We start from the raw sequence: 19,505 nt of genomic DNA on the forward strand, positions 1-19,505 counted from the left end.
TTTGGTAGGCGTCAGTTGATGACTGCTGCCGACACGGGCCGTGGCGGCCATGGAATGATTCCCGCGGCTCTTCTGAGAAGGCAGGAGAAGGTGCTCCGTGTGTAGTGGAGAATACATGTGGATGGAGATGTTTTGTTTCTTTGCTGCTTTTCAAATAACAAACAGAATGTTTTGAGTGATGCATCTCAGTAGTAACAGAATGTTATGCTCAGAAGGTTCTCTGGCAGTTTGAGAAGTGGCAGTTGTGGGTAGATATTTAATTGTTTGCTCTTCCCCACAAGCTAGACTAGTCGGTCTTTGGGAGCCCATGGAAGGATATTCTTTCATTCGATTCAATTGTATTTATCGAGCGCTTATCGTTTGCCAACTACTGCACTAAGTGCTTTAGAGGAGTCACTGATGTTTAAGTACTGAACTATTTAAGTGGGTCCAATATTTTTCTTCCCCTTAGTCCCCTGACAAAGGTGATAAAGGAAACCTTTCAAAATTCTCTCCCATTCCTTTGCCCTCCCCTCTTGCTTCTCTCTCCTTAAAGGGACCAAATAACAATAGTTCTTAGTCTTTTTTGCACTCTTTTCCTGGTTTGCAACTCACCAACTCCCTCCGAACCGTGAATGTATTAATACTTGCAATATAAGGGCTTGTGATGTTCCATCTGCACGTTACCTAAACCTATGTGAAAGGTGAACGGATGAGGCTTTTCAAAATTCTTTGTCTACCATTAGCCTGAAGGTTTTAGAAGTCATTGGTGTCTGTCTTGTGGCAGTAAGTGCTCAGTTAGTGCCTCTGTTTGCAGTAGGTTTGTTGTATTTTTACATTTCATTGGTAATTTCCATTCTCATCGATAGTCCCTATCAGGAACTAATCAGGTAACAATCATGGTTTGTGTAGAGTGTCTGTTTGACTTTCTTAGATTTGCCTAACACTATGGGAAAACCAAAGACTAAACTATCTCATGCAGAAGCAGCGTGGCTCAGTGGAAAGAGAACGGGCTTTGGAGTCAGAGGTCATGGGTTCGAATCCCGGCTCTGCCACTTGTCAGCTGTGTGACTGTGGGCAAGTCACTTCACCTCTCTGGGCCTCAGTTCCCTCATCTGTAAAATGGGGATTAAGACTGAGCCCCCACGTGGGACAACCTGATTCCCCTGTGTCTACCCCAGCGCTTAGAACAGTGCTCTGCACATAGTAAGCGCTTAACAAATACTAACCTCGGGGAGAAACTATTCTATCTTGAGCTAGCTGATTTTCCTAGAGATCCACGGGCTGCTGTGGGACCTTGGGCAAGTCACTTAATGTCTCTTCACCTGTTTCTTCGTCCGTAAAATATGGATTCAATACTTGTTCTCTCTTTCTCAGACTGAAAGCCTCATAAGGCACGGGGACTGTATCCAATCAGGATATATATATATATATATATATATATATATATATATATATATAGTTATTTTCCCCAGCACTTAGTACAGTACTTGGGACGCAGATGTGTGCTTAACGAATAGCGCAATTATTATTTTTATTATTTTCTTCCTGTTGTGAGCTTAGTCAAACCATGTGGGTTCTGGGTGCCACATTATACTATTATATAATTATTGTAGTATATCACATTAAGTTATTGACGAAAATAATTATTATTATTATTATAATGTTGGTATTTGTTAAGCGCTTACTATGTGCAGGGCACTGTTCTAAGTGCTGGGGTAGATACAGGGTCATCAGGTTGTCCCACGTGAGGCTCACAGTCTTCATCCCCATTTTACAGATGAGGGAACTGAGGCCCAGAGAAGTGAAGTGACTTGCCCACAGTCACACAGCTGACAAGTGGCAGAGCTGGGATTCGAACCCATGACCTCAGACTCCCAAGCCCGGGCCCTTTCCACTGAGCCATTATAATCTCATATACTATTTGATTCGTGACAAGGAATCGATGTTGAAATCCCGATGACGGTCAATTAATTTGCATTCATTTAAAATAACGTCAGGGCAACTAGTAAATTGTTGGACAATAGGTGGAGCCCAAAAAGTTGATGTCTCTCACATTTGGAGATTCTTTCTGATGGTATTCTGGAAAAAAAAAAAAAGACTTTTTACCCCAGCACTGCTTCCATTCACTAGTAAGGCTACTTTTTGGAAGGCTACAGCAAAGGGAAAATTGGAGTTTTCCACCAGTGTGGTTACAGACTGCTACCGTTTTACCCAGACATAAATAATGGTATTTATTGACTACTTTTTAGGTGCAATGCAGTGGTGAGAATGGCAGGGTCTTTCATTATTAGCTTCCCTATTTACTAGCATTTACTATTAGCTGAAGATCGAAAATCATTATTTAAGCACCTAGAGTCAGTCTTCATAGAATAACTGGGATCTGAGGATTATAATAGTTTGAAAATCTTTGGTTGGCAAGATGGGAAGGAGAATTCTTCTAAAGGAGAAGCAGCATAGCCTAGGGGTTAGAGAAAGGACCTGGGAGTCAGAAGAATCTGGGTTCTAATCCTGGCTCCTCCATTTGACTGCTGTGTGACTGTGGGGAAGTCACTTCACTGCACCTCGGTTACCGCATCTGTAAAATGGAGCCCCACGTGGGACATGGACTGTGTCCAATCTCTATCCTAGTGCTTAGTACAGTGCCTGGCACACAGTAAGCGTTTTAAAAAAAATCATACACAAAGAAGGACCTGGGTTCTACTTTGGATCCACCACTTGTCTGCTGTGTGACCTTGGGACAGTTACTTAACTTCTCTGTGCCTTAGTTACCTCATCGGTAAAATGGGGATTAAAACTGTGAACCCCATGTGGGACATGCACTGGGTTCCACCCGATTAGGCTGTATTTACCTCAGCGTTTTGTACAAGTGCCTGGCACACAGTAAGCGCTTAACAATGACCAAAAAGGGAAAGAAAAAAAGAAGAATGAACAAAAGAAGCTCCTTGTGGGCAGGGAAATGTGTCCATTTATTGTTATATGTACTCTCCCAAGGGCTTAGTACAGTGCTCTGCCCACAGGAAGTGTCCAATACATGGCTCAGTGGGTAAAGCACAGGACGGACTCAGAATAATAAGAAGAACGATAATAATCATGACATTTGTTATATGCTTACTATGTACCAGGCACTCTTCTAACCTCTGGGATGGATCCAAGCAAATCGGGCTGGACACAGTCTCTGTCCCACATGGGGCCCATAGTCTCGGTCCCCGTTTTACAGATGAGGTAACTGAGGCCCAGAGAATTACAGTGACTTGCCCAAGGTCACACAGCTGTGAAGTGGCAGAGCCAGGATTAGAACCCAGGTCCTTTTGACTCCCAGTCCTGTGCTCTATCCTCTTAGCCATGCCTTGGGTTCCAATGCCGACTCCACCACTTGGCAGTGTGACTTTGGGCAAGTCACTTCACTCCTCTGTGCCTCAGTTCCCTCATCTGGAAAATGGGGATGAAGACTTTGAGTCCCTCATAGGGCAGGGACTCTGTCCAATCTAATTTGCATGTCAGCGCCGCAGCGTTTAGTGAAGTGGCTGGCACATAGTAAGCGCTTGACGAATACCATCATTAGGAGTAGGAGTAATGCCGGGCAATGAATGAATGAATGAATGATTTTATTATTACTACGAGTGAATGAATGAAAGAAAGGAATGAATGATGGCGTAGTGGATCGAGCACGGGCCTGGGGCTCAGAAGGTCATGGGTTCTAATCCCGCCTCCGCCACGTGTCTGTGTGACCTTGCGCTAGTCTCTTCCCTTCTCCGGGCCTCAGTTCCCTCATCTGTAAAATGGGGATTGAGACTGTGAGCCCCACGTGGGACGGGGACTGGGTCCAACCCGATTTACCTGTGTCCACCCCAGCGCTTAGTACAGTGCCTGCCACATAGTAAGAGCTTAAATGAAAAAAAAATGAATAAATGCCCTCCCCCTCGCCCTTACTCCCCTCTTCTGCTCCACCCCCACCCCACAGCATTTCTGTATATATATGTAGATATTATTCTATTTATTTTATTGATGATGTGTATATATATATATATATCTATAATTCTATTTATTTTGATGCTCTTGATGCCTGCCTTGTTTTGAAGTCCGTCTCCCTGCCTTCTAGGCTGCGAGCCCATTGTTGGGCAGGGATTGTCTCTATCTGTTGCTGAACGGTACTTTCCAAGCGCTTAGTACAGTGCTCTGCACCCAGTAAGCGTCCCTTAATGGAAAGAGCCCGGGCTTGGGAGTCAGAGGTTGTGGGTTCTAATCCCGGCTCCACCGCTTCTCAGTTGTGGGACTTGGGGCAAGTTATTTAGTTTCTCTGGGCCTCAGTGACCTCATCTGTAAAATGGAGATTATAACCGTGAGCCTCACGTGGGACAACCTGATGACCCTGTATCTCCCCCAGCGCTTAGAACAGTGCTTGGCACATAGTAAACGCTTAACAAATACCAACATTATTATTATTAAAATGGGGATGAAGACTGTGAGCCCCACGTGGGACAACCTGCTGACCTTATATCTAGCCCAGCGCTTAGAACAGTGCTTGGCACGTAGTAAGCGTTTAACAAATACCATCACTGTTATCAGCAGTAGTAGTAAGTGCTCCATAAGTACGATGGAGTTAAATGAATGAACGAATGAATGAATGAATGAATGAATGAATGAGATATGAATGAAAGAACAAATGCATGAATGAGCTAGTGAATGAAAGAACGAATGAATGAGTGAGCGAATGAACGGGAGAATGAATGAAAGAACGAATGAATGAAAGAACGAATGAATGAGTGAGTGAGCGAGTGAATGACCGAAGGAATGAAAGAGCGATGAATGAATGAGCGGATGAATGAATGAATGAATGAATGAATGAGCGAACGAAGGAATGAATGAATGAATTAATTCATTGGAAGCAGCGTGGCTCAGTGGCAAGAGCCCGGGCTTGGGAGTCAGAGGTCATGGGTTCGAATCCCGGCTCCGCCGCTTGCCAGCTGTGTGACTTTGGGCAAGTCACTTCACTTCTCTGTGCCTCAGTGACCTCATCTGTAAAATGGGGATGAAGACTGTGAGCCTCACGTGGGACGACCTGATCACCCTGCCTCTCCCTCGGCGCTTAGAACAGTGCTCTGCACATAGTAAGTGCTTAACACACACCAGCATTATTATGAATGAACGAATGAGTGAATGAGCGAATGAATGAGCGAATGAATGAGCGAATGAATGAATGAGCGAGTGAATGAATGAGCGAATGAATGAATGAGCGAATGAATGAGCGAGTGAATGAATGAATGAGCGAGTGAATGAATGGATGAGCGAATGAATGAATGAGCGAGTGAATGAATTAGTGAATGAATGAGCGAATGAGTGTATGAATGAGCGAATGAGTGTATGAATGAGCGAATGAATGAATGAATGGTTAAGCGAACGAGCGAATGAACGAGCAAATGAATGAATGAACGAACGAATGAATGAGCGAATGAACGAATGGATGAGCGAATGAATGAGCGAATGAATGAATGAGCGAGTGAATGAATTAGTGAATGAATGAGCGAATGAGTGTATGAATGAGCGAATGAATGAATGAATGGTTAAGCGAACGAGCGAATGAACGAGCAAATGAATGAATGAACGAACGAACGCATGAATGAATGGACGGACGGACGGACGGATGGATGGAAGAACGAACGAATGAACGACTGACTGAACGAATGACAGAACGGGCGAGCGAATGAACGGACGAATGGGTGAATGAATGCATGAGCGAGGCGGGCGGGGGCGGGACTCCAAGTCCCAGGATGCCGCGCGCGGCGGCGGCGCCGGGCCCCGCCCCCGGGTGACGTGGCGGTCCCGGACTGGCCGCTCGGCGCCGGGCCCCGCCCCTTCCGGCCGGGCCCGCCCCGCCCCTTCCGGCTCCTCGGCGTCGCCTCCCGCCGCCCGGGGCCGCCGCCGCCGGGGCCGCCCGACGATGAGGCGCGTGTTTGCGGTGCAGAGGAAGACGCCCTGCCTCTTCCTCACGCAGCTGCGGCCGGAGGAGCCCTCCCCCAAGCGGGAACAGCAGGTGCCCGGCGCGGCGCGGCCCGGGGGGGGGGGGGGGGGGGGGGGGGGGGGGGGGGGGGGGGGGGGCCCCCCCCCCCCCCCCCCCCGGCCCCGTCGGGCGTCGTTCGTCTGGTCCATTCCCAGGGCTCCGCACATCGTGAGCGCCCAATCGAGACGCCTGACCTCGATGCTATTGAATCATCAGGGCAATGGGGCCCCTCCCCCCTTCATTCGTCACTCGCTAATATGGGATGTGGACCCCTCCCCCCCCTCAGTCGTTCATTCCTTCGTTCATGATGGGGATTGGGCCCCTCCCCCGTTCATTCATTCATTCATGATGGGAATTGGGCCCCTCCCCCGTTCATTCATTCATTCATGATGGGGATTGGGCCCCTCCCCCGTTCATTCATTCATTCATGATGGGGATTGGGCCCCTCCCCCGTTCATTCGTTATTATAGGATTAGGCCCCTCCCCCCCATTCATTCGTGAGATTTGGACCCCCCCCCTTCCCCATTCATTCATCATCCGTGAAGAATGGGATTTGGATTCATTAATCATTCATTTATAATGGGATTGGAACTCCCTCCCCCACTCATTCATTCGTTAAGAATGGGATTTGGATTCATTAATCATTAATAATAGGATTTGAACCCCTCCCCCATTCATTCATCATTAAGAATGGGATTTGGACCCCCTCCCCCATTCATTCGTCTTTCATTAATAATGGGATTTGGACCTCCTCCCCCATTCATTCATTCATTAATAATGGGATTTGGACCCCTCCCCATTCATTCATTCATTAATAATGGGAATTGGACCCCCTCCCCCGTTCATTATTATGGGATTAGGACCTCTCTCCATTCATTAATCATTAATAGTGGGATTTGGATTTATTAATCATTAATAATGGGATTTGGACCCCACCCCCTTCATTCATCATTCATTAAGAATGGGATTTGGACCCCTTCCCCCCTTCATTCATTCATCAGTAATGGGATTTGTTAAGCACTTACTATGTGCCAAGCACTGTTCAAAGCATTGGGGCGGGGATCCAAGGTGATCAGGTTGTCCCACATGGGGCTCACGGTTTTAATCCCCATTTTACAGATGCGGCCACTGAGGCCCAGAGAAGCAAAGTGACTTGCCCAAGGTCACACAGCTGACAAGCAACAGAGTCGGGATTAAAACCCATGACCTCTGACTCCCAAGCCCCTACTCTTTCCACTGAGCCACGCTCCTCTGCTGCTGCGTCGCACTCGCCCAAGTGCTTAGGACAGCGCTTTGCACCCCCAAGGGCTCCACCGCTAGGATTAATGATCGTTCTCTTCCCACCACTTAGTACAGTGCTTTGCACCCGGTAATTGCTCCGCAGATAGGATTAATGATAGGATCATTAATAGGAGAGGATCCCAGCGCTGCCACTTGTCAGCTGTGTGACCGTGGGCAAGTCACCTCACTTCTCTGGGCCTCAGTTCCCTCATCTGGAAAATGGGGATGAAGACTGGGAGCCTCAGGTGGGACAGCCTGTTGACCCTGGATCTCCCCCGGCGCTTACAACAGTGCTCAGCACATAGTAAGCGCTTAACAAATACCAACATTATTATTATTATTATAGTGATCATTCTCTTCCTTATTATTATTATTATTATTAACGATCATTCTCTTCCAGGCTTTTTAATGGTTTTTTAGTTATCATGGTGGTGGCCTCTCTCCGTCCAGCTGCCGGTCGGCCTCTTCCACGTTTACTCTGGACTTTTCCTAGCGATAGTGCCTTCTCCGGAGATCTCGGTCCAAAATATGCTAATCTAAGTGGAGTCATTTGTCCTTCCAAAGGCCACCTTGGTTTAATTTGCTCTAAAATCCATCTGTCTTTCGGGCAGTCCGTGGTATTCGCAAAAGCCGTCTCCAACCCCACACCTCAGAAGAATCGCTGTTCTTTTTAATCCCGTGTTTTCACTCTCCAGCTTTCGGATCCATACACTGCCGCTGGAAATCGAGTTGACAAATAGCTCTACGTGTCTAAAAGTTGTCTATTATAACTCAGAGGTGAATTCCTAGTCCAGTTACAGGAAGAGAGAGTTACTAGGAGGCAAGAAGTGTGGGTTCCTTGTCATACAATCGTAAGAGCCGTGAAGGGCGCCTGGTAGACTGGACTTGCAGATAAGACGTCTTGGGGTCGAAAAAAGATAATCGGGGCAGACACAGTCTCCCTGTGCCACATGAGACGCACTCGGAAAGGTTCCCTAAGACGCGGGAACCAGACTAAACCCAATAGTTCCCCTCTACCTACTGTTCAATTATAAACTGGGCCCTTTAAGCATGTTGATTCTGCCCCGGCCCAATTTTGTAAATATCTCCGAACTCTACTTAATTTCCACCATCCCTATTTTAACGTCTCTCTCCCCCTGGAGACTGTAACCTCCTGGCGGGCAGGGATCACGTCCACCAACTCCGTAGTAGTGTATTTTCCCAAGTGTTTTAGTGCAGTAAATTAGAGAAGAAATTTAAATTAGAGAAGCGGCGTGGCTCGGCGGAAAGAGCCCGGGCTTGGGAGTCAGAAGTCATGAGTTCGAATCCCAGCTCTGCCACTTGTCAGCTGTGTGACTTTGGGCAAGTCACTTCACTTCTCTGGGCCTCAGTGACCTCCTCTGTAAAATGGGGATTAACCGTGAGCCTCACGTGGGACAACCCGATTACCCTGTCTCTACCCCATCGCTTAGAACAGTGCTCTGCACATAGTAAGCGCTTAACAAATACCAACATTATTATTATTATTATTACAGTGCTCTGCACACGGTAAACGCTTACTGAGTACCATTGAATGAGTGTTTGACCTGTCCTTATCTCTGTCCCCAAACGCACATGAAATCGTTGGAATAACACTGTCCTCCTTGTGATATGCTGAGAATGGAGCTACTCCAGAAAAAGGAGTAAAACGTCTTGAAAGGAGGAGTTGCCCACGAAGCAGCTAGACCTTGACCGAGAAACTTCTAAACCTAAAATCGTGCTTTGTAGTAAATCTTTATTGAAGACTCATATGCACCCTATAATCATCTCAACAGACTCAGTTGCCACCTAATGTAGGTAATCATACAGACAGAAGGCGGGTGAATGGTCTGAGGCTGCGCAGATCCCTTTCTCTTTGTCGTTTGACTTGTTTTTCTTGCGGGATGGTAGGAAAAATGCCCCAGATCTGTCATTAAAATGGTTTATTGTTGATAATTAAATAGCTGCTAAATTACAGGAGAAGCAACGTGGCTTAGACACAGATCGGACACAGTCCCTGTTCCCTACTGGGCTCGGAGTCCGAGGGGGAGGGAGGACAAGTATTTTAATCCCATTTTACAGATGGGGAAATTGAGGCACAGAGAAGTTTTATGATTTGCTCAAGTTCACACAGCAGGCAGGTGGCAGAGTAGGAATCAGGACCCAAGTCCTCTGATTTTCAGGAGTGTGTCCTGGCCACTAAAGCCACACTGCTTCTTGAGAAATTCACCAAAAGTTCACATGGGCAGAAGTATGTTGTAAATCTAGGATGTCGAAAGATTTTGATTTAAAGAATGAATGTAGGTTCTTAGAAAAGATCCAGAAACTGTGGTCATTTTCTTCAATTCCTTAATTGTGAAAAAATAATAGACAACTAGACAAAAAAAGGTAGAGCCTTGGTATTTCTTGCTTGATATGAAATATCCCTAACTTTTTGTTAGCTGCCTTTCAACCGACTAGGAAAGGATTTACCAGAAAAGCATGTTTAACCGTAAAAAGGCCATATTTCAAGTTTAGCAAATTTTTCAAGGGTGGAATTGTTCTGGCCAAGAGTAGGCTAGTTAGGGTCAATTGACTGAAATGTTTTCAGCATAGTCAAGGCACATCTTGGAAGTTTCTAAGGTAAAAACTCAAAGTCATTTTAAGAATGAAATAAAGAAAATATGTATAAAATGAAATAAAGAAAATTGTATAGAGAAAATATGTAAAGAGAATCAAAACTTGGTCAAGGAGTGCTTAAGGTATTTAAACATTTAAAACGTTTAAAATTGAAAGCCGTTAAATGCAACCGATGATGACGCTAATGCAGTCAAAGGGTGATTGCATCTGGAATATAACTTCATTTTCCTGTTGTTAACAGCTAACGTTTTCTACCGGCAAAAGCTTTGGTAGTATAAAACGTGTGCACTGATTATAGCTTTTATTAGTGGTGACTTCCCCCTAATTTTATTTTTTTTTTTTTTTACCTGACTGTACAAAACAATTCCAGTGGTTGCCTATCAACCTCCGCTCCAAACAAAAACTCCTCACTCTAGGCTTCGAGGCTCTCCATCACCTCGCCCCTTCCTACCTCTCCTCCCTTCTCTCTTTCTACCGCCCACCCCGCACGCTCCGCTCCTCCGCCGCCCGCCTCCTCGCCGTCCTTCGGTCTCGCCCGTCCCGCCGTCGACCCCCGGGCCGCGTCCTCCCGCGGTCCCGGAACGCCCTCCCTCCTCACCTCCGCCAAACTGATTCTCTTCCCCTCTTCAAAACCCTACTTAAAACTCACCTCCTCCAAGAGGCCTTCCCAGACTGAGCTCCTCTTCTCCCTCTACTCCCTCTACCGCCCCCCCCTTCACCTCTCCGTAGCCTAACCCTCTTTTCCCCCCATTTCCCTCCGCTCCTCCCCCTCTCCCTTTCCATCCCCTCGGCACCGTACTCGTCCGCTCAACTGTATATATTTTCATTACCCTATTTATTTTGTTAATGAGATGTACATCGCCTCGATTCTATTTAGTTGCCATCGTTTTTACGAGATGTTTTTCCCCTCGACTCTATTTATTGCCATCGTTCTCGTCCGTCCGTCTCCCCCGATTAGACCGTAAGCCCGTCAACCGGCAGGGACCGTCTCTATCTGTTGCCGACTTGTTCATTCCAAGCGCTTAGTACAGTGCTCTGCACGCAGTAAGCGCTCAATAAATACTATTGAATGAATGAATGAATGAAAAGGAATAGATGGAACCGTATAATAAACCCCGTCACGGACAGGAATCGTCTCTTTCTGCTCTGCACACAGTGAGCGCTCGATAAATGCGATTGAATGAAGGAATGAATGAAAGTAGAAAGTAGGCTTTTACAAGTATATTAATGTAGATTGTACAAAAACATCTGTATATCTACGTCATCATGAAGGAAACTTACAGCTCAAATCTTTTCTTTCCTTCTTTAAGCCATTTAAAGTTTTGGCAACTGAAACTATAAATCATAAAGCATTAGATGCAGACATATACAATGCAATTCCTACTGAAAAAGTGGATGGAACGTGTTGTTATGTTACTACTTATAAAGGTAAGTTGTAAAGATTTAGTTGGCATTCCCATTTTAATATGATACCCTATTTATTAATGCGTTTCACTGTAGGAAATGTAATACTGACCTGCTGCTTCAATTAGCTGTAAGTGAAAAGTAATGAAGAGTAACAAGAGTCCCCGAAACACTGAAAAGTCCAAATTTTTATAAGAATTCAAGAATTAAAATTTAAGGGTGACTCTTGTGATTGAGCTCAATCCTTTCTGTTACTGATGTTCACTCTGATTTACTTCATTTTTATGGCCTTGGGAGGGCAAAGGAGTGAAATAGCATTGAAAAATTATATAGAAAATGAATAGAGCTGTTTCAGGTATTTGTATATATTATATGAGAAGCAGCGTGGCTCAGTGGAAAGAGCCCGGGCTTGGGAGTCTGAGGTCAAGGGTTCAAATTCTGACTCTGCCCCTTGTCAGCTGTGTGACTGTGGGCAAGTCACTTCACTTTGCTGTGCCTCAGTTCCCTCATCTTTGAAATGGGGATGAAGACTGTGAGCCCCACGTGGGACAACCTGATGACCCTGTATGTACCCCAGCGCTTAGAATAGTGCTCTGCACATAGCGCTTAACAAATACCATCATCATTATTATTATATGTGTAAAGCACATATGCATACCTAATACATGTGAATTATACCCTGATTTGTACAATGAATTAGCATTAATTTAAAGATTACTCTCTCTGAGTTGTTACTTTCAATGTACAATTTCCGGGTGCTTTTTTTAGATGTGAATTTTTGCTGGGGAAATAGAGCACAATGAGGAGTTCCGCGACTTAGTGGTAGAGCACGGGCCTGGGCGTCAGGAGGTCATGGGTTCTAATTCCCGCCTCAGCCACATGTCTGCACTGTGACTTCGGACAAGTCATTGCACTTCTCTGCGCCTCAGTTACCTCATCCGTAAAATGGGGATTAAGAGCGTGAGTCCTATGTGGGACAGGGACTGTGTCCAACCTGACTACCTTACTCTACCCCAGCACGTAGAACAATGCTTGGCACATAGTAAGCTCTTAACAAGTAGCTTATCAGGTTATATTCCATACCCTTTTGACCGGTATTTGACGTGGAGGTTGCACTTGAGTTGCAGTCTCCCTTCCAAGATGAATCCACTGTGATTGAGAAATTGTAATTTAAAAAAAGAAATTTTTGCCCGGTATTCTCACTGAAACGACTCGTCTTTAAACTTCCAGGTCGGCCGTATCTTTGGGCCCGATTAGATCGAAAACCCAACAAGCAAGCAGAAAAACGATTTAAGAGATTTCTCTATTCCAAGGAAAACACAAAGGGTGAGTATAAATTCTTATGCTCTTACACTTTGAAGATTTAAAATGTGTGAAAATATAGTCTTTGGAAGTGACTGCAGATAAAAGCTTCCTGTTGCTAAATTGCAGAGGGGGGACTATAAAAGTTGTAATTCAGGGTGGGAGGCTGCTGGAGACTTCTACAGGAGTGAAACAAGAAAAATGAGTGAAAAATGAATTATTAGTATCTCAACAGATGGAGAATGCTATGAGAAGTAGCATGGCCTACTGGAAGAGCATGGGCCTGGAAGTCAGAGGTCCTGGGTTCTAATCTCAGCTCTGCCACTAGCCTGCTGTGTGACCTTGGGCAAGTCACTTCATTTCTCTGGGCCTCAGTTACCTCAGCTGTAAAATGGGGATTAATACTGTGAGCCCTGTGAGGGAAAGGGACAATGTCCAAGCTGATTATGTTGTATCTACACCAGCATTTATTACAGAGCCTGGCAAATAGTAAGTGCTTAACAAATACTATTTAAAAAAAAAAAAAGACTAAAAAACCCACCCAGTGCTGAGGAGTGGTCCTCCATTGCAGTTGACTATGACCATGGGATGGCAGGTGGGTCGAGGGCTAGAGGAAGAGTTGGTTTCCTCTGCAATTTCGGGGGCAAATTTGATATCTATGCATGTAGTACAGTGCTCTGCACAGAGTTAGCGCTCAATAAATATTTTATGAATGAATCCTCCGAGGAACATTGAGTAGGGGATTGAGTAGGGGACCAATCCATACCATTTCAAAGTCGAGAAATTTTTGAGGGGAAATTTTTTATGCTTAAATATCCCTTAATAAATAGTGTGGTGGTATAAAACCTCGGTGACTCTTACTTTGGGGCTCCACATTGGTTATAGAAACCTGTTCTCTTTTATTTGAAGTCTAGTAGAGGCTTTATAGACGATTTGTGACTCATGTTCTTATTTTCTCCTGAAGAATTTGTTTGGAATGTTGAGGAAGACTTCAAGCCTGTCCCCGAGAGATGGATTCCAGCGAAAGAAATAGAATATTTAAATGGAAATCCAGTCCCTGATGAAAATGGGCATATTCCAGGTCAGTTGACCAACTCGAATGGCTATGAGAGGTAAATAATAATAATGACAGTGTTTTATATTAAGCACTATATCCTGCAGGGGTCTCTGAGTCTAAATACAGCATTCTACTGGCAAGCATACTTCTTTTTACAGTTTTGTAGAGGTGAGTGCTATCGGCGTGTACAATCATTTCTTGCAAATTTCTTTTCCAGACTGTTGGCGACCAAATAGTAGTCTAGGTGGGTTGCTGATCTTCTGGTGTAACATCAACACAAATGAGTAGAAAAAACAGAAAAATACACTGAAAGGGAAAATGTGGATCAAGGATTGTGCTGGAGAGTAAAGATGTGCTGAGGGACACCGACAAACTGAAAAAGGGCAGGAGGGCGGGCTTGCCTAAGATGCGTGTCTTTGAGATGGGAATAACAGTTTTCCTCGAGGCCCGGGTTAGAAAATATCTGGGCAGGATTTTGTCAGCGATGTGGGACTTAGGAGGTACCACGTTAGCTACCGTGGAGTAATCTTTCACCTTCCTTCTTGGAGATCCTGTGGCATTTCCTCAGTGTCCCATATTTGGAGAAGCGTGTGTGCGCGGTGGGAGAAGAGGTCTCTTTCCCACGGTTTTTGGATTACAGCAGGTGCGCTTTCAGTCGGGCCATGGGCTTTGCTGTTTTTCACCATCCCAGTTACCATGGTGACTTTCTTGCTCGTTGGGATGCCGCCCAAGTCTTAGTGCCTTGGCAGGTTTTCTGTGCTGTGCAAGGCTGTGTCCTTTGTAGGAGAAGATGTGGTCAGGAGGAGATTGAAATGTGGTTGCCATAGTTTCAGGATCCCCTCCTTGGCTACGACGGGAGTGAAGCCATCTATATTCTTAGAGGTTCCGTGTCGGCGACCGGGGCCGTGCTGCTGTTTGCCAGTACTTATCGAGCCAGGGATGCACGGGGTCTTCCACTGGGGAGGGAGGGTCTCCTGGGTCCAGCCCGGGCTTGTACTCAGCCTCCGCTTCTGCCAATTAGGCTCATGCAAGACTCCACTAGGATTCTCAGGAGAGGCTAGTAGATTGTTTTAGGGGTCCCGTATTTGGGAGAAAAGATTTTCAGTATGGGTGATATTTTTCTAAAAGCTAGCTTAAGGAAGGTGTATCCCACAATGGTTCCTGGATCATGATTCCGTTTTCTATTTTATCCTTGTCCTTCCTTTGCTCCCACTCTTTGTCATTTGCCGATCACCCATTAGAGTGTCAGCTCTTTGAGGACAGGGAGTATGTGTTTGGTTTTTGTTGTACTCTCTAAAGTGCTTAGTATGGTGCTCTGTAGGAACTAAATAATTGCCAGCGGCTTACTGATTAACTGACGATGGGTCATACATCTTTATCAAGAGAGTATCGACTACTGAAACCACGTATGCCAAAGGCGAGTCATTTCTTAGAATAAACCAAAGAAAATGAGCGGATTTCTACTATTATTAAAATGGTCTTTTTTTGTTTAAAAAAAACAAAGAAAATGAGCGGATTTCTACTATTATTAAAATGGTCTTTTTTTGTTTAAAGGTTGGTTGCCGGTGGAGAAAAATAATAAACAATATTGCTGGCACTCTTCTGTGGTCAATTATGAGTTTGAAACAGCCCTTGTATTAAACTGTCATGCTGGTGACCCTGGCCTTCTAGAAATCAGTGCAGTTCCATTATCTGATCTATTGGAACAAACGCTAGAACTCATAGGAACAAACATCAATGCTAATCCATATGGTATGTATTCTGTTTTCCTATTTCGTGGTAGAAAACTGCGCGGATGTTCAAAATCGTTTCCTTTAAAGGCGGTCCGACGAGTTTTGGGGACAGTATACGCTCAGAAGTACAATCAAGGAAATGACTTGCGGGTTATTGAATTAGATTACGGGGCTTCTACTCTTACCTTTATTTCTTACTATGGCAAATTCTGGGACACAGTGGAGTGTTCCGGGTGGGCGAATTCGACATGACTCCTGCTTTATTTTGTTTCCAGTAAAAATGCCACTACTCACCCGTGTATGAAAAACCATCTAGGCAGATTGAGCTTCACTTAAGGGAAACGTAATCGTATGGGTTGTGCGTACCTTTAGTGTTGTTTTAAGGAAATATCACTTGAAATACTTCAAAAATGTAGGTACCGGGTAAACTTTTTGACTCCGATTTGGAGGAAATATTGGAATTTAGTTCGGTCTTTTGTTCTGTCTTATTATTGCTTTTTGGTTCGAGCAGTTAATGATGGTCACCTTTCATTGTTTAGGATTAGGAAGCAAGAAGCATCCTGTACACCTTCTTGTTCCACACGGAGCATTTAAAATAAAAAGTCAGCCTAGCCTAAAGCACAGCGACCTATTGACTTGGTTTGAGAGTTGCCGAGAGGGTAAAATTGAAGGCATAGTGTGGCACTGCAGCGATGGGTGCTTAATCAAGGTAGGGTTTATGGAATTGATGTTTTGGTTGCACTTGTCCTTCAAAAATGTGGAATGCTAAAGAATGAAACATTGCAGGAAAACCTTTTTCTTTGCTATGTATACCAAGAAACGAATTTCTTGGAAGCACTGGTGAATTCACGTGTATGGTAAATATAATGAAGCTTTCCATAAGTAGCATAGGGTGGTTTTTTTTTTTACAGTGTTAGCAGTGAAAAGTCAACGTAGCTAGACGGGAAAAAACAGAGTGCCATACCAGGTGCTTGCCTTGGTTCTCTGTAGACCCTTCTTGGGAATGAAAGCAGGCTCCCAGTAACACCAGCCCTCTTTGTTTTTGTTGAAATAAAGGGGACAGCCCTGGTAACTGGTAAAATTTTCATTCTCTCCTGATCTTACCTTTGCATTGCCGCTCCCCTTCGCATTATCTCTGCCTCCTGTTCCCATTCCCCAGGCTCCCTAAATCATTCCTCTGCCTTACACAGAACTACTTTTAATATGGCAGAGCAGTATGGCCCAGTGGAAGGAGCATGGGCCTGGGAATCAGAGGATCTGGGTTCAGTCATTCATTCAGTAGTATTTATTGAGCGCTTACTATGTCCAGAGCACTGTACTGAGCACTTGGGATGTACAAATCGGTAACAGAGACAGTCCCTGCCCTTTGACGGGCTTACAGTCTTCTACTGTCCGCTCCGCCATTTGCCCGCTGTGTGACCTTGGGCAAGTCACTTTACTTTCTTTGCCTTAGTTCCCTCATCTGCCATACGGGGATTCAGTACCTTTACTCCCTCGTACTTAAACCCCATGTGGGACTTATCTTGTATGAACCCCAACAGTTAGAACAGTGCTTAACACAGATTAAGTACTTAACAAATTTTCTCCCAGGAGTTAGCCTTTTTAGTCATTTTCACTTATTTCTTTTCCCTTCACAGGTCCATCGCCATCACCTTGGCTTACGCTGGCCAATACCAGACACTCACATGAACTCTCAGCCGGTTGTTGTTAATATAAGCAGCAGCAAATATGGCTGTGACCTGGATTCTAAATGTCTGTTTAGTCATTTTTCTAAGCTTGATAGTCAAAAATTTGGCAGTCTGAGAGATATAAAGCTGGATGGTTGAAGTGTTGTCCAGTGGAGTAAAGTGAAATGTTGGAAGAGTACGTTTGGCTGAATGAAAAGTGACCCCTTTTCTCTTTACAGCAAAAAGTGTTTAAAATCGAATCCAGAAAATAGAGCGTTTGTTTAAGCCTTCCATATTTTTCTTAACTTAAAAACAGCTTTAGGCATCAATCGGGAGTGAGGGGCTGGAAGCTGCTTCTAGCAGCTTCATGGTGCCTGGGCAGTTTTGTTTTGAAGGACAAAAACTGCTATAATTCCTGGCCTAGATGGTTAGGGATACAATTAGGGGAGTGAAGTCTATCCCATTTGATACTGGAAATAGAAAATAATTCTCAACCTAATTTTATGATCTTGAACATGGGGTCTCAACTTTAATTCAAACAGACTTAGTACACACTGGGCTACTCACGAAGGAAACTGGCTAAACTTCAAGAGAAACGAGTCACATAAATTCACAAGTCCATAACTGTAAATTGTAAATGCTAAATGAGGACTTTACTATGACTCTAACACAATATTTGTCACACACTATATACACATGCATCATTTACAACTTATACTTCATATAAAGCGTATAAAAATAATCCTAATATATTAAAATATAATGTTCAATTAGATTCTGTCAATTTGACGGGAATCATTTGTAAAGAACGGAAGACTGGTCACTGAAACCTCTTTCACAGCTGTGCGCCTCTAAAGCTGGTGATGTAAGTTGCTATTAGGTGATAGAAGCATTATCAGGACTATCCGTTGGGACTCCAAATTGTTCCGAGAGTTTTTTTAATCTTTCTTCCAGGAGTATATTCTTTTTCACTTCTTCATTGTAATTATACTTCAAGTCTTCAATTTCCTCAAAAAATGAAGGATCCACATTTTCTAGTTCTTTTTTTAGCTGTATGATTTCTTCCTGTGGGAAACATAAAATAATATTTGAAATCACTCAGAACTAGAAAAAAACTTCCTAATCCTACTGGATAAAGTTCTGAGTGCCAGCAGCGAGTTAAGGAGACAGCAATGTTTTTTAGGCTTTAAATTGCAGTACATTTTTTAAGGTTAGCCAATAATGCCATTAAAAGCCTATCCTTCACCTGAATTAATACATTCTCTTGCCTCCATGAAATGTTTTTCTTTTGTTCTTTAAATAGAATATCAGTATCTTCATAGGTTAAAATATTGACTTTTTCCAAACCTATTTTAGATGCTCTAGGTGACTTTTAAAGAAAAAGAATAGAAAATGTAACATTGAAAGTTATTTGGACATCTTTCCTAAGTTTAAATCTGATGTGCAGTATTCTAATTTATCTCCTGGTCTTCAGAACTATCACTTTACTACATGTAATAAAAACAAGTAACAAATAAACAAGTGTGGTTCAGTATGTTTCAGGTGTCTTAAAACAACAAAAGGAATGATAAAAATGCACGTCCTACAGCAGTGCTGTTTTTCCCAAGGGACCTAATGGTAACCAAAGACCACTTTTTACTGGCCCTAAGGGTCATAAATCTGGGTTTGTGGCATTTTATAGGTTGGAAGCCCTTGGAGGGCTGTGATCATTTGCTTTACCTTTGTCATATTTGCACTCGTTTAAGACTAAAATAATGACAACAGCAGAGTAGGAAGAAATCAATCTCCCCAATGGCCACCACACTGAGCCAGCCCCTTGTCACATCCCGATCTGATTCTTCCATTCTATCCTTCCCTCTCCCGCCCCAATCATTTTTCTAAAACGGTACCGTAAGTTCCTCCGAAACCTTCGGTGTCTTCCCTTTCCTCTCTGCAGCAAGGAGAGACTCGTGAACGTTGACTTTAAAGCGTACGGTAAGTTGGCTCTCGTCCCCCTACACTCCAGCTCCGTCTTCATTCCTCCCGTGATAACCTACTCACTGGGCCTCCTTCCCCTTTCTCCCATCACAAACCTTTGGCTCGCACCCTCCTCCCTGCAACTCCTCTCTCTTCATTTCTGATATCGTCAGAGCCCTTCTGAAATCCCACTCACTTCAGGAAACACTTCCTGTAGGAATCTGATCTTCCTCCCTGTTCTCTACCTTAATTGCCATTCCAGCTCTTCCTTGCCAACTCAGCCCAAAAGGTCCAACGACCCCCGTAGCACTTACGTACACATCTCATGTAAATGTATATTTGTTAAGTGCTTACTATGTTCCAAGCGCTGGGGTAGCTACAAGCCCCACAGGGGGCTCCCAGTATTATACATGAGGTAACTGTGGCACAGAGAAGTGAAGCGACTTGCCCAAGATCACACAGCGGACAAGTGGCCCGAGAAGCAGTGTTGTCTGATAGAGCACAGGCTC

At 44.3% G+C, this 19,505-nt stretch overlaps 2 protein-coding genes across 8 annotated transcripts in view; one reads left to right on the forward strand and one right to left on the reverse strand.

The window, feature by feature from the left end:
- C14H12orf29 (chromosome 14 C12orf29 homolog) lies at positions 1 to 18,574 on the forward strand. Of its 2 annotated transcripts, none has more exons than XM_029078835.2 (7): positions 1 to 90; positions 11,188 to 11,305; positions 12,512 to 12,607; positions 13,548 to 13,664; positions 15,195 to 15,392; positions 15,913 to 16,082; positions 17,011 to 18,574. In XM_029078835.2, the coding sequence occupies exons 1-7, from the start codon at positions 19 to 21 to the stop codon at positions 17,197 to 17,199; spliced, it is 960 nt and encodes a 319-aa protein (XP_028934668.1). In that variant the 5' UTR covers positions 1 to 18; the 3' UTR covers positions 17,200 to 18,574. The 2 variants fall into 2 exon arrangements, with proteins under 2 accessions (XP_028934668.1, XP_028934667.1); XM_029078834.2 differs by lacking the exon at positions 1 to 90 and adding an exon at positions 5,878 to 6,013.
- Positions 17,545 to 19,505, reverse strand: part of CEP290 (centrosomal protein 290) — a 65,485-nt gene continuing 63,524 nt past the window's right edge. For all 6 annotated transcript variants that reach the window (XM_029078824.2, XM_029078823.2, XM_029078820.2 and 3 more), the window contains one exon: positions 17,545 to 18,105. In XM_029078824.2, coding sequence (XP_028934657.1) covers positions 17,917 to 18,105 — 189 coding nt within the window. In that variant the 3' untranslated portion in view covers positions 17,545 to 17,916. The remainder of the gene's footprint in view (positions 18,106 to 19,505) is intronic.

This window comes from Ornithorhynchus anatinus, chromosome 14 (genome assembly GCF_004115215.2).
Source record: "Ornithorhynchus anatinus isolate Pmale09 chromosome 14, mOrnAna1.pri.v4, whole genome shotgun sequence".
NCBI classification, from domain to species: Eukaryota; Metazoa; Chordata; class Mammalia; order Monotremata; family Ornithorhynchidae; genus Ornithorhynchus; species Ornithorhynchus anatinus.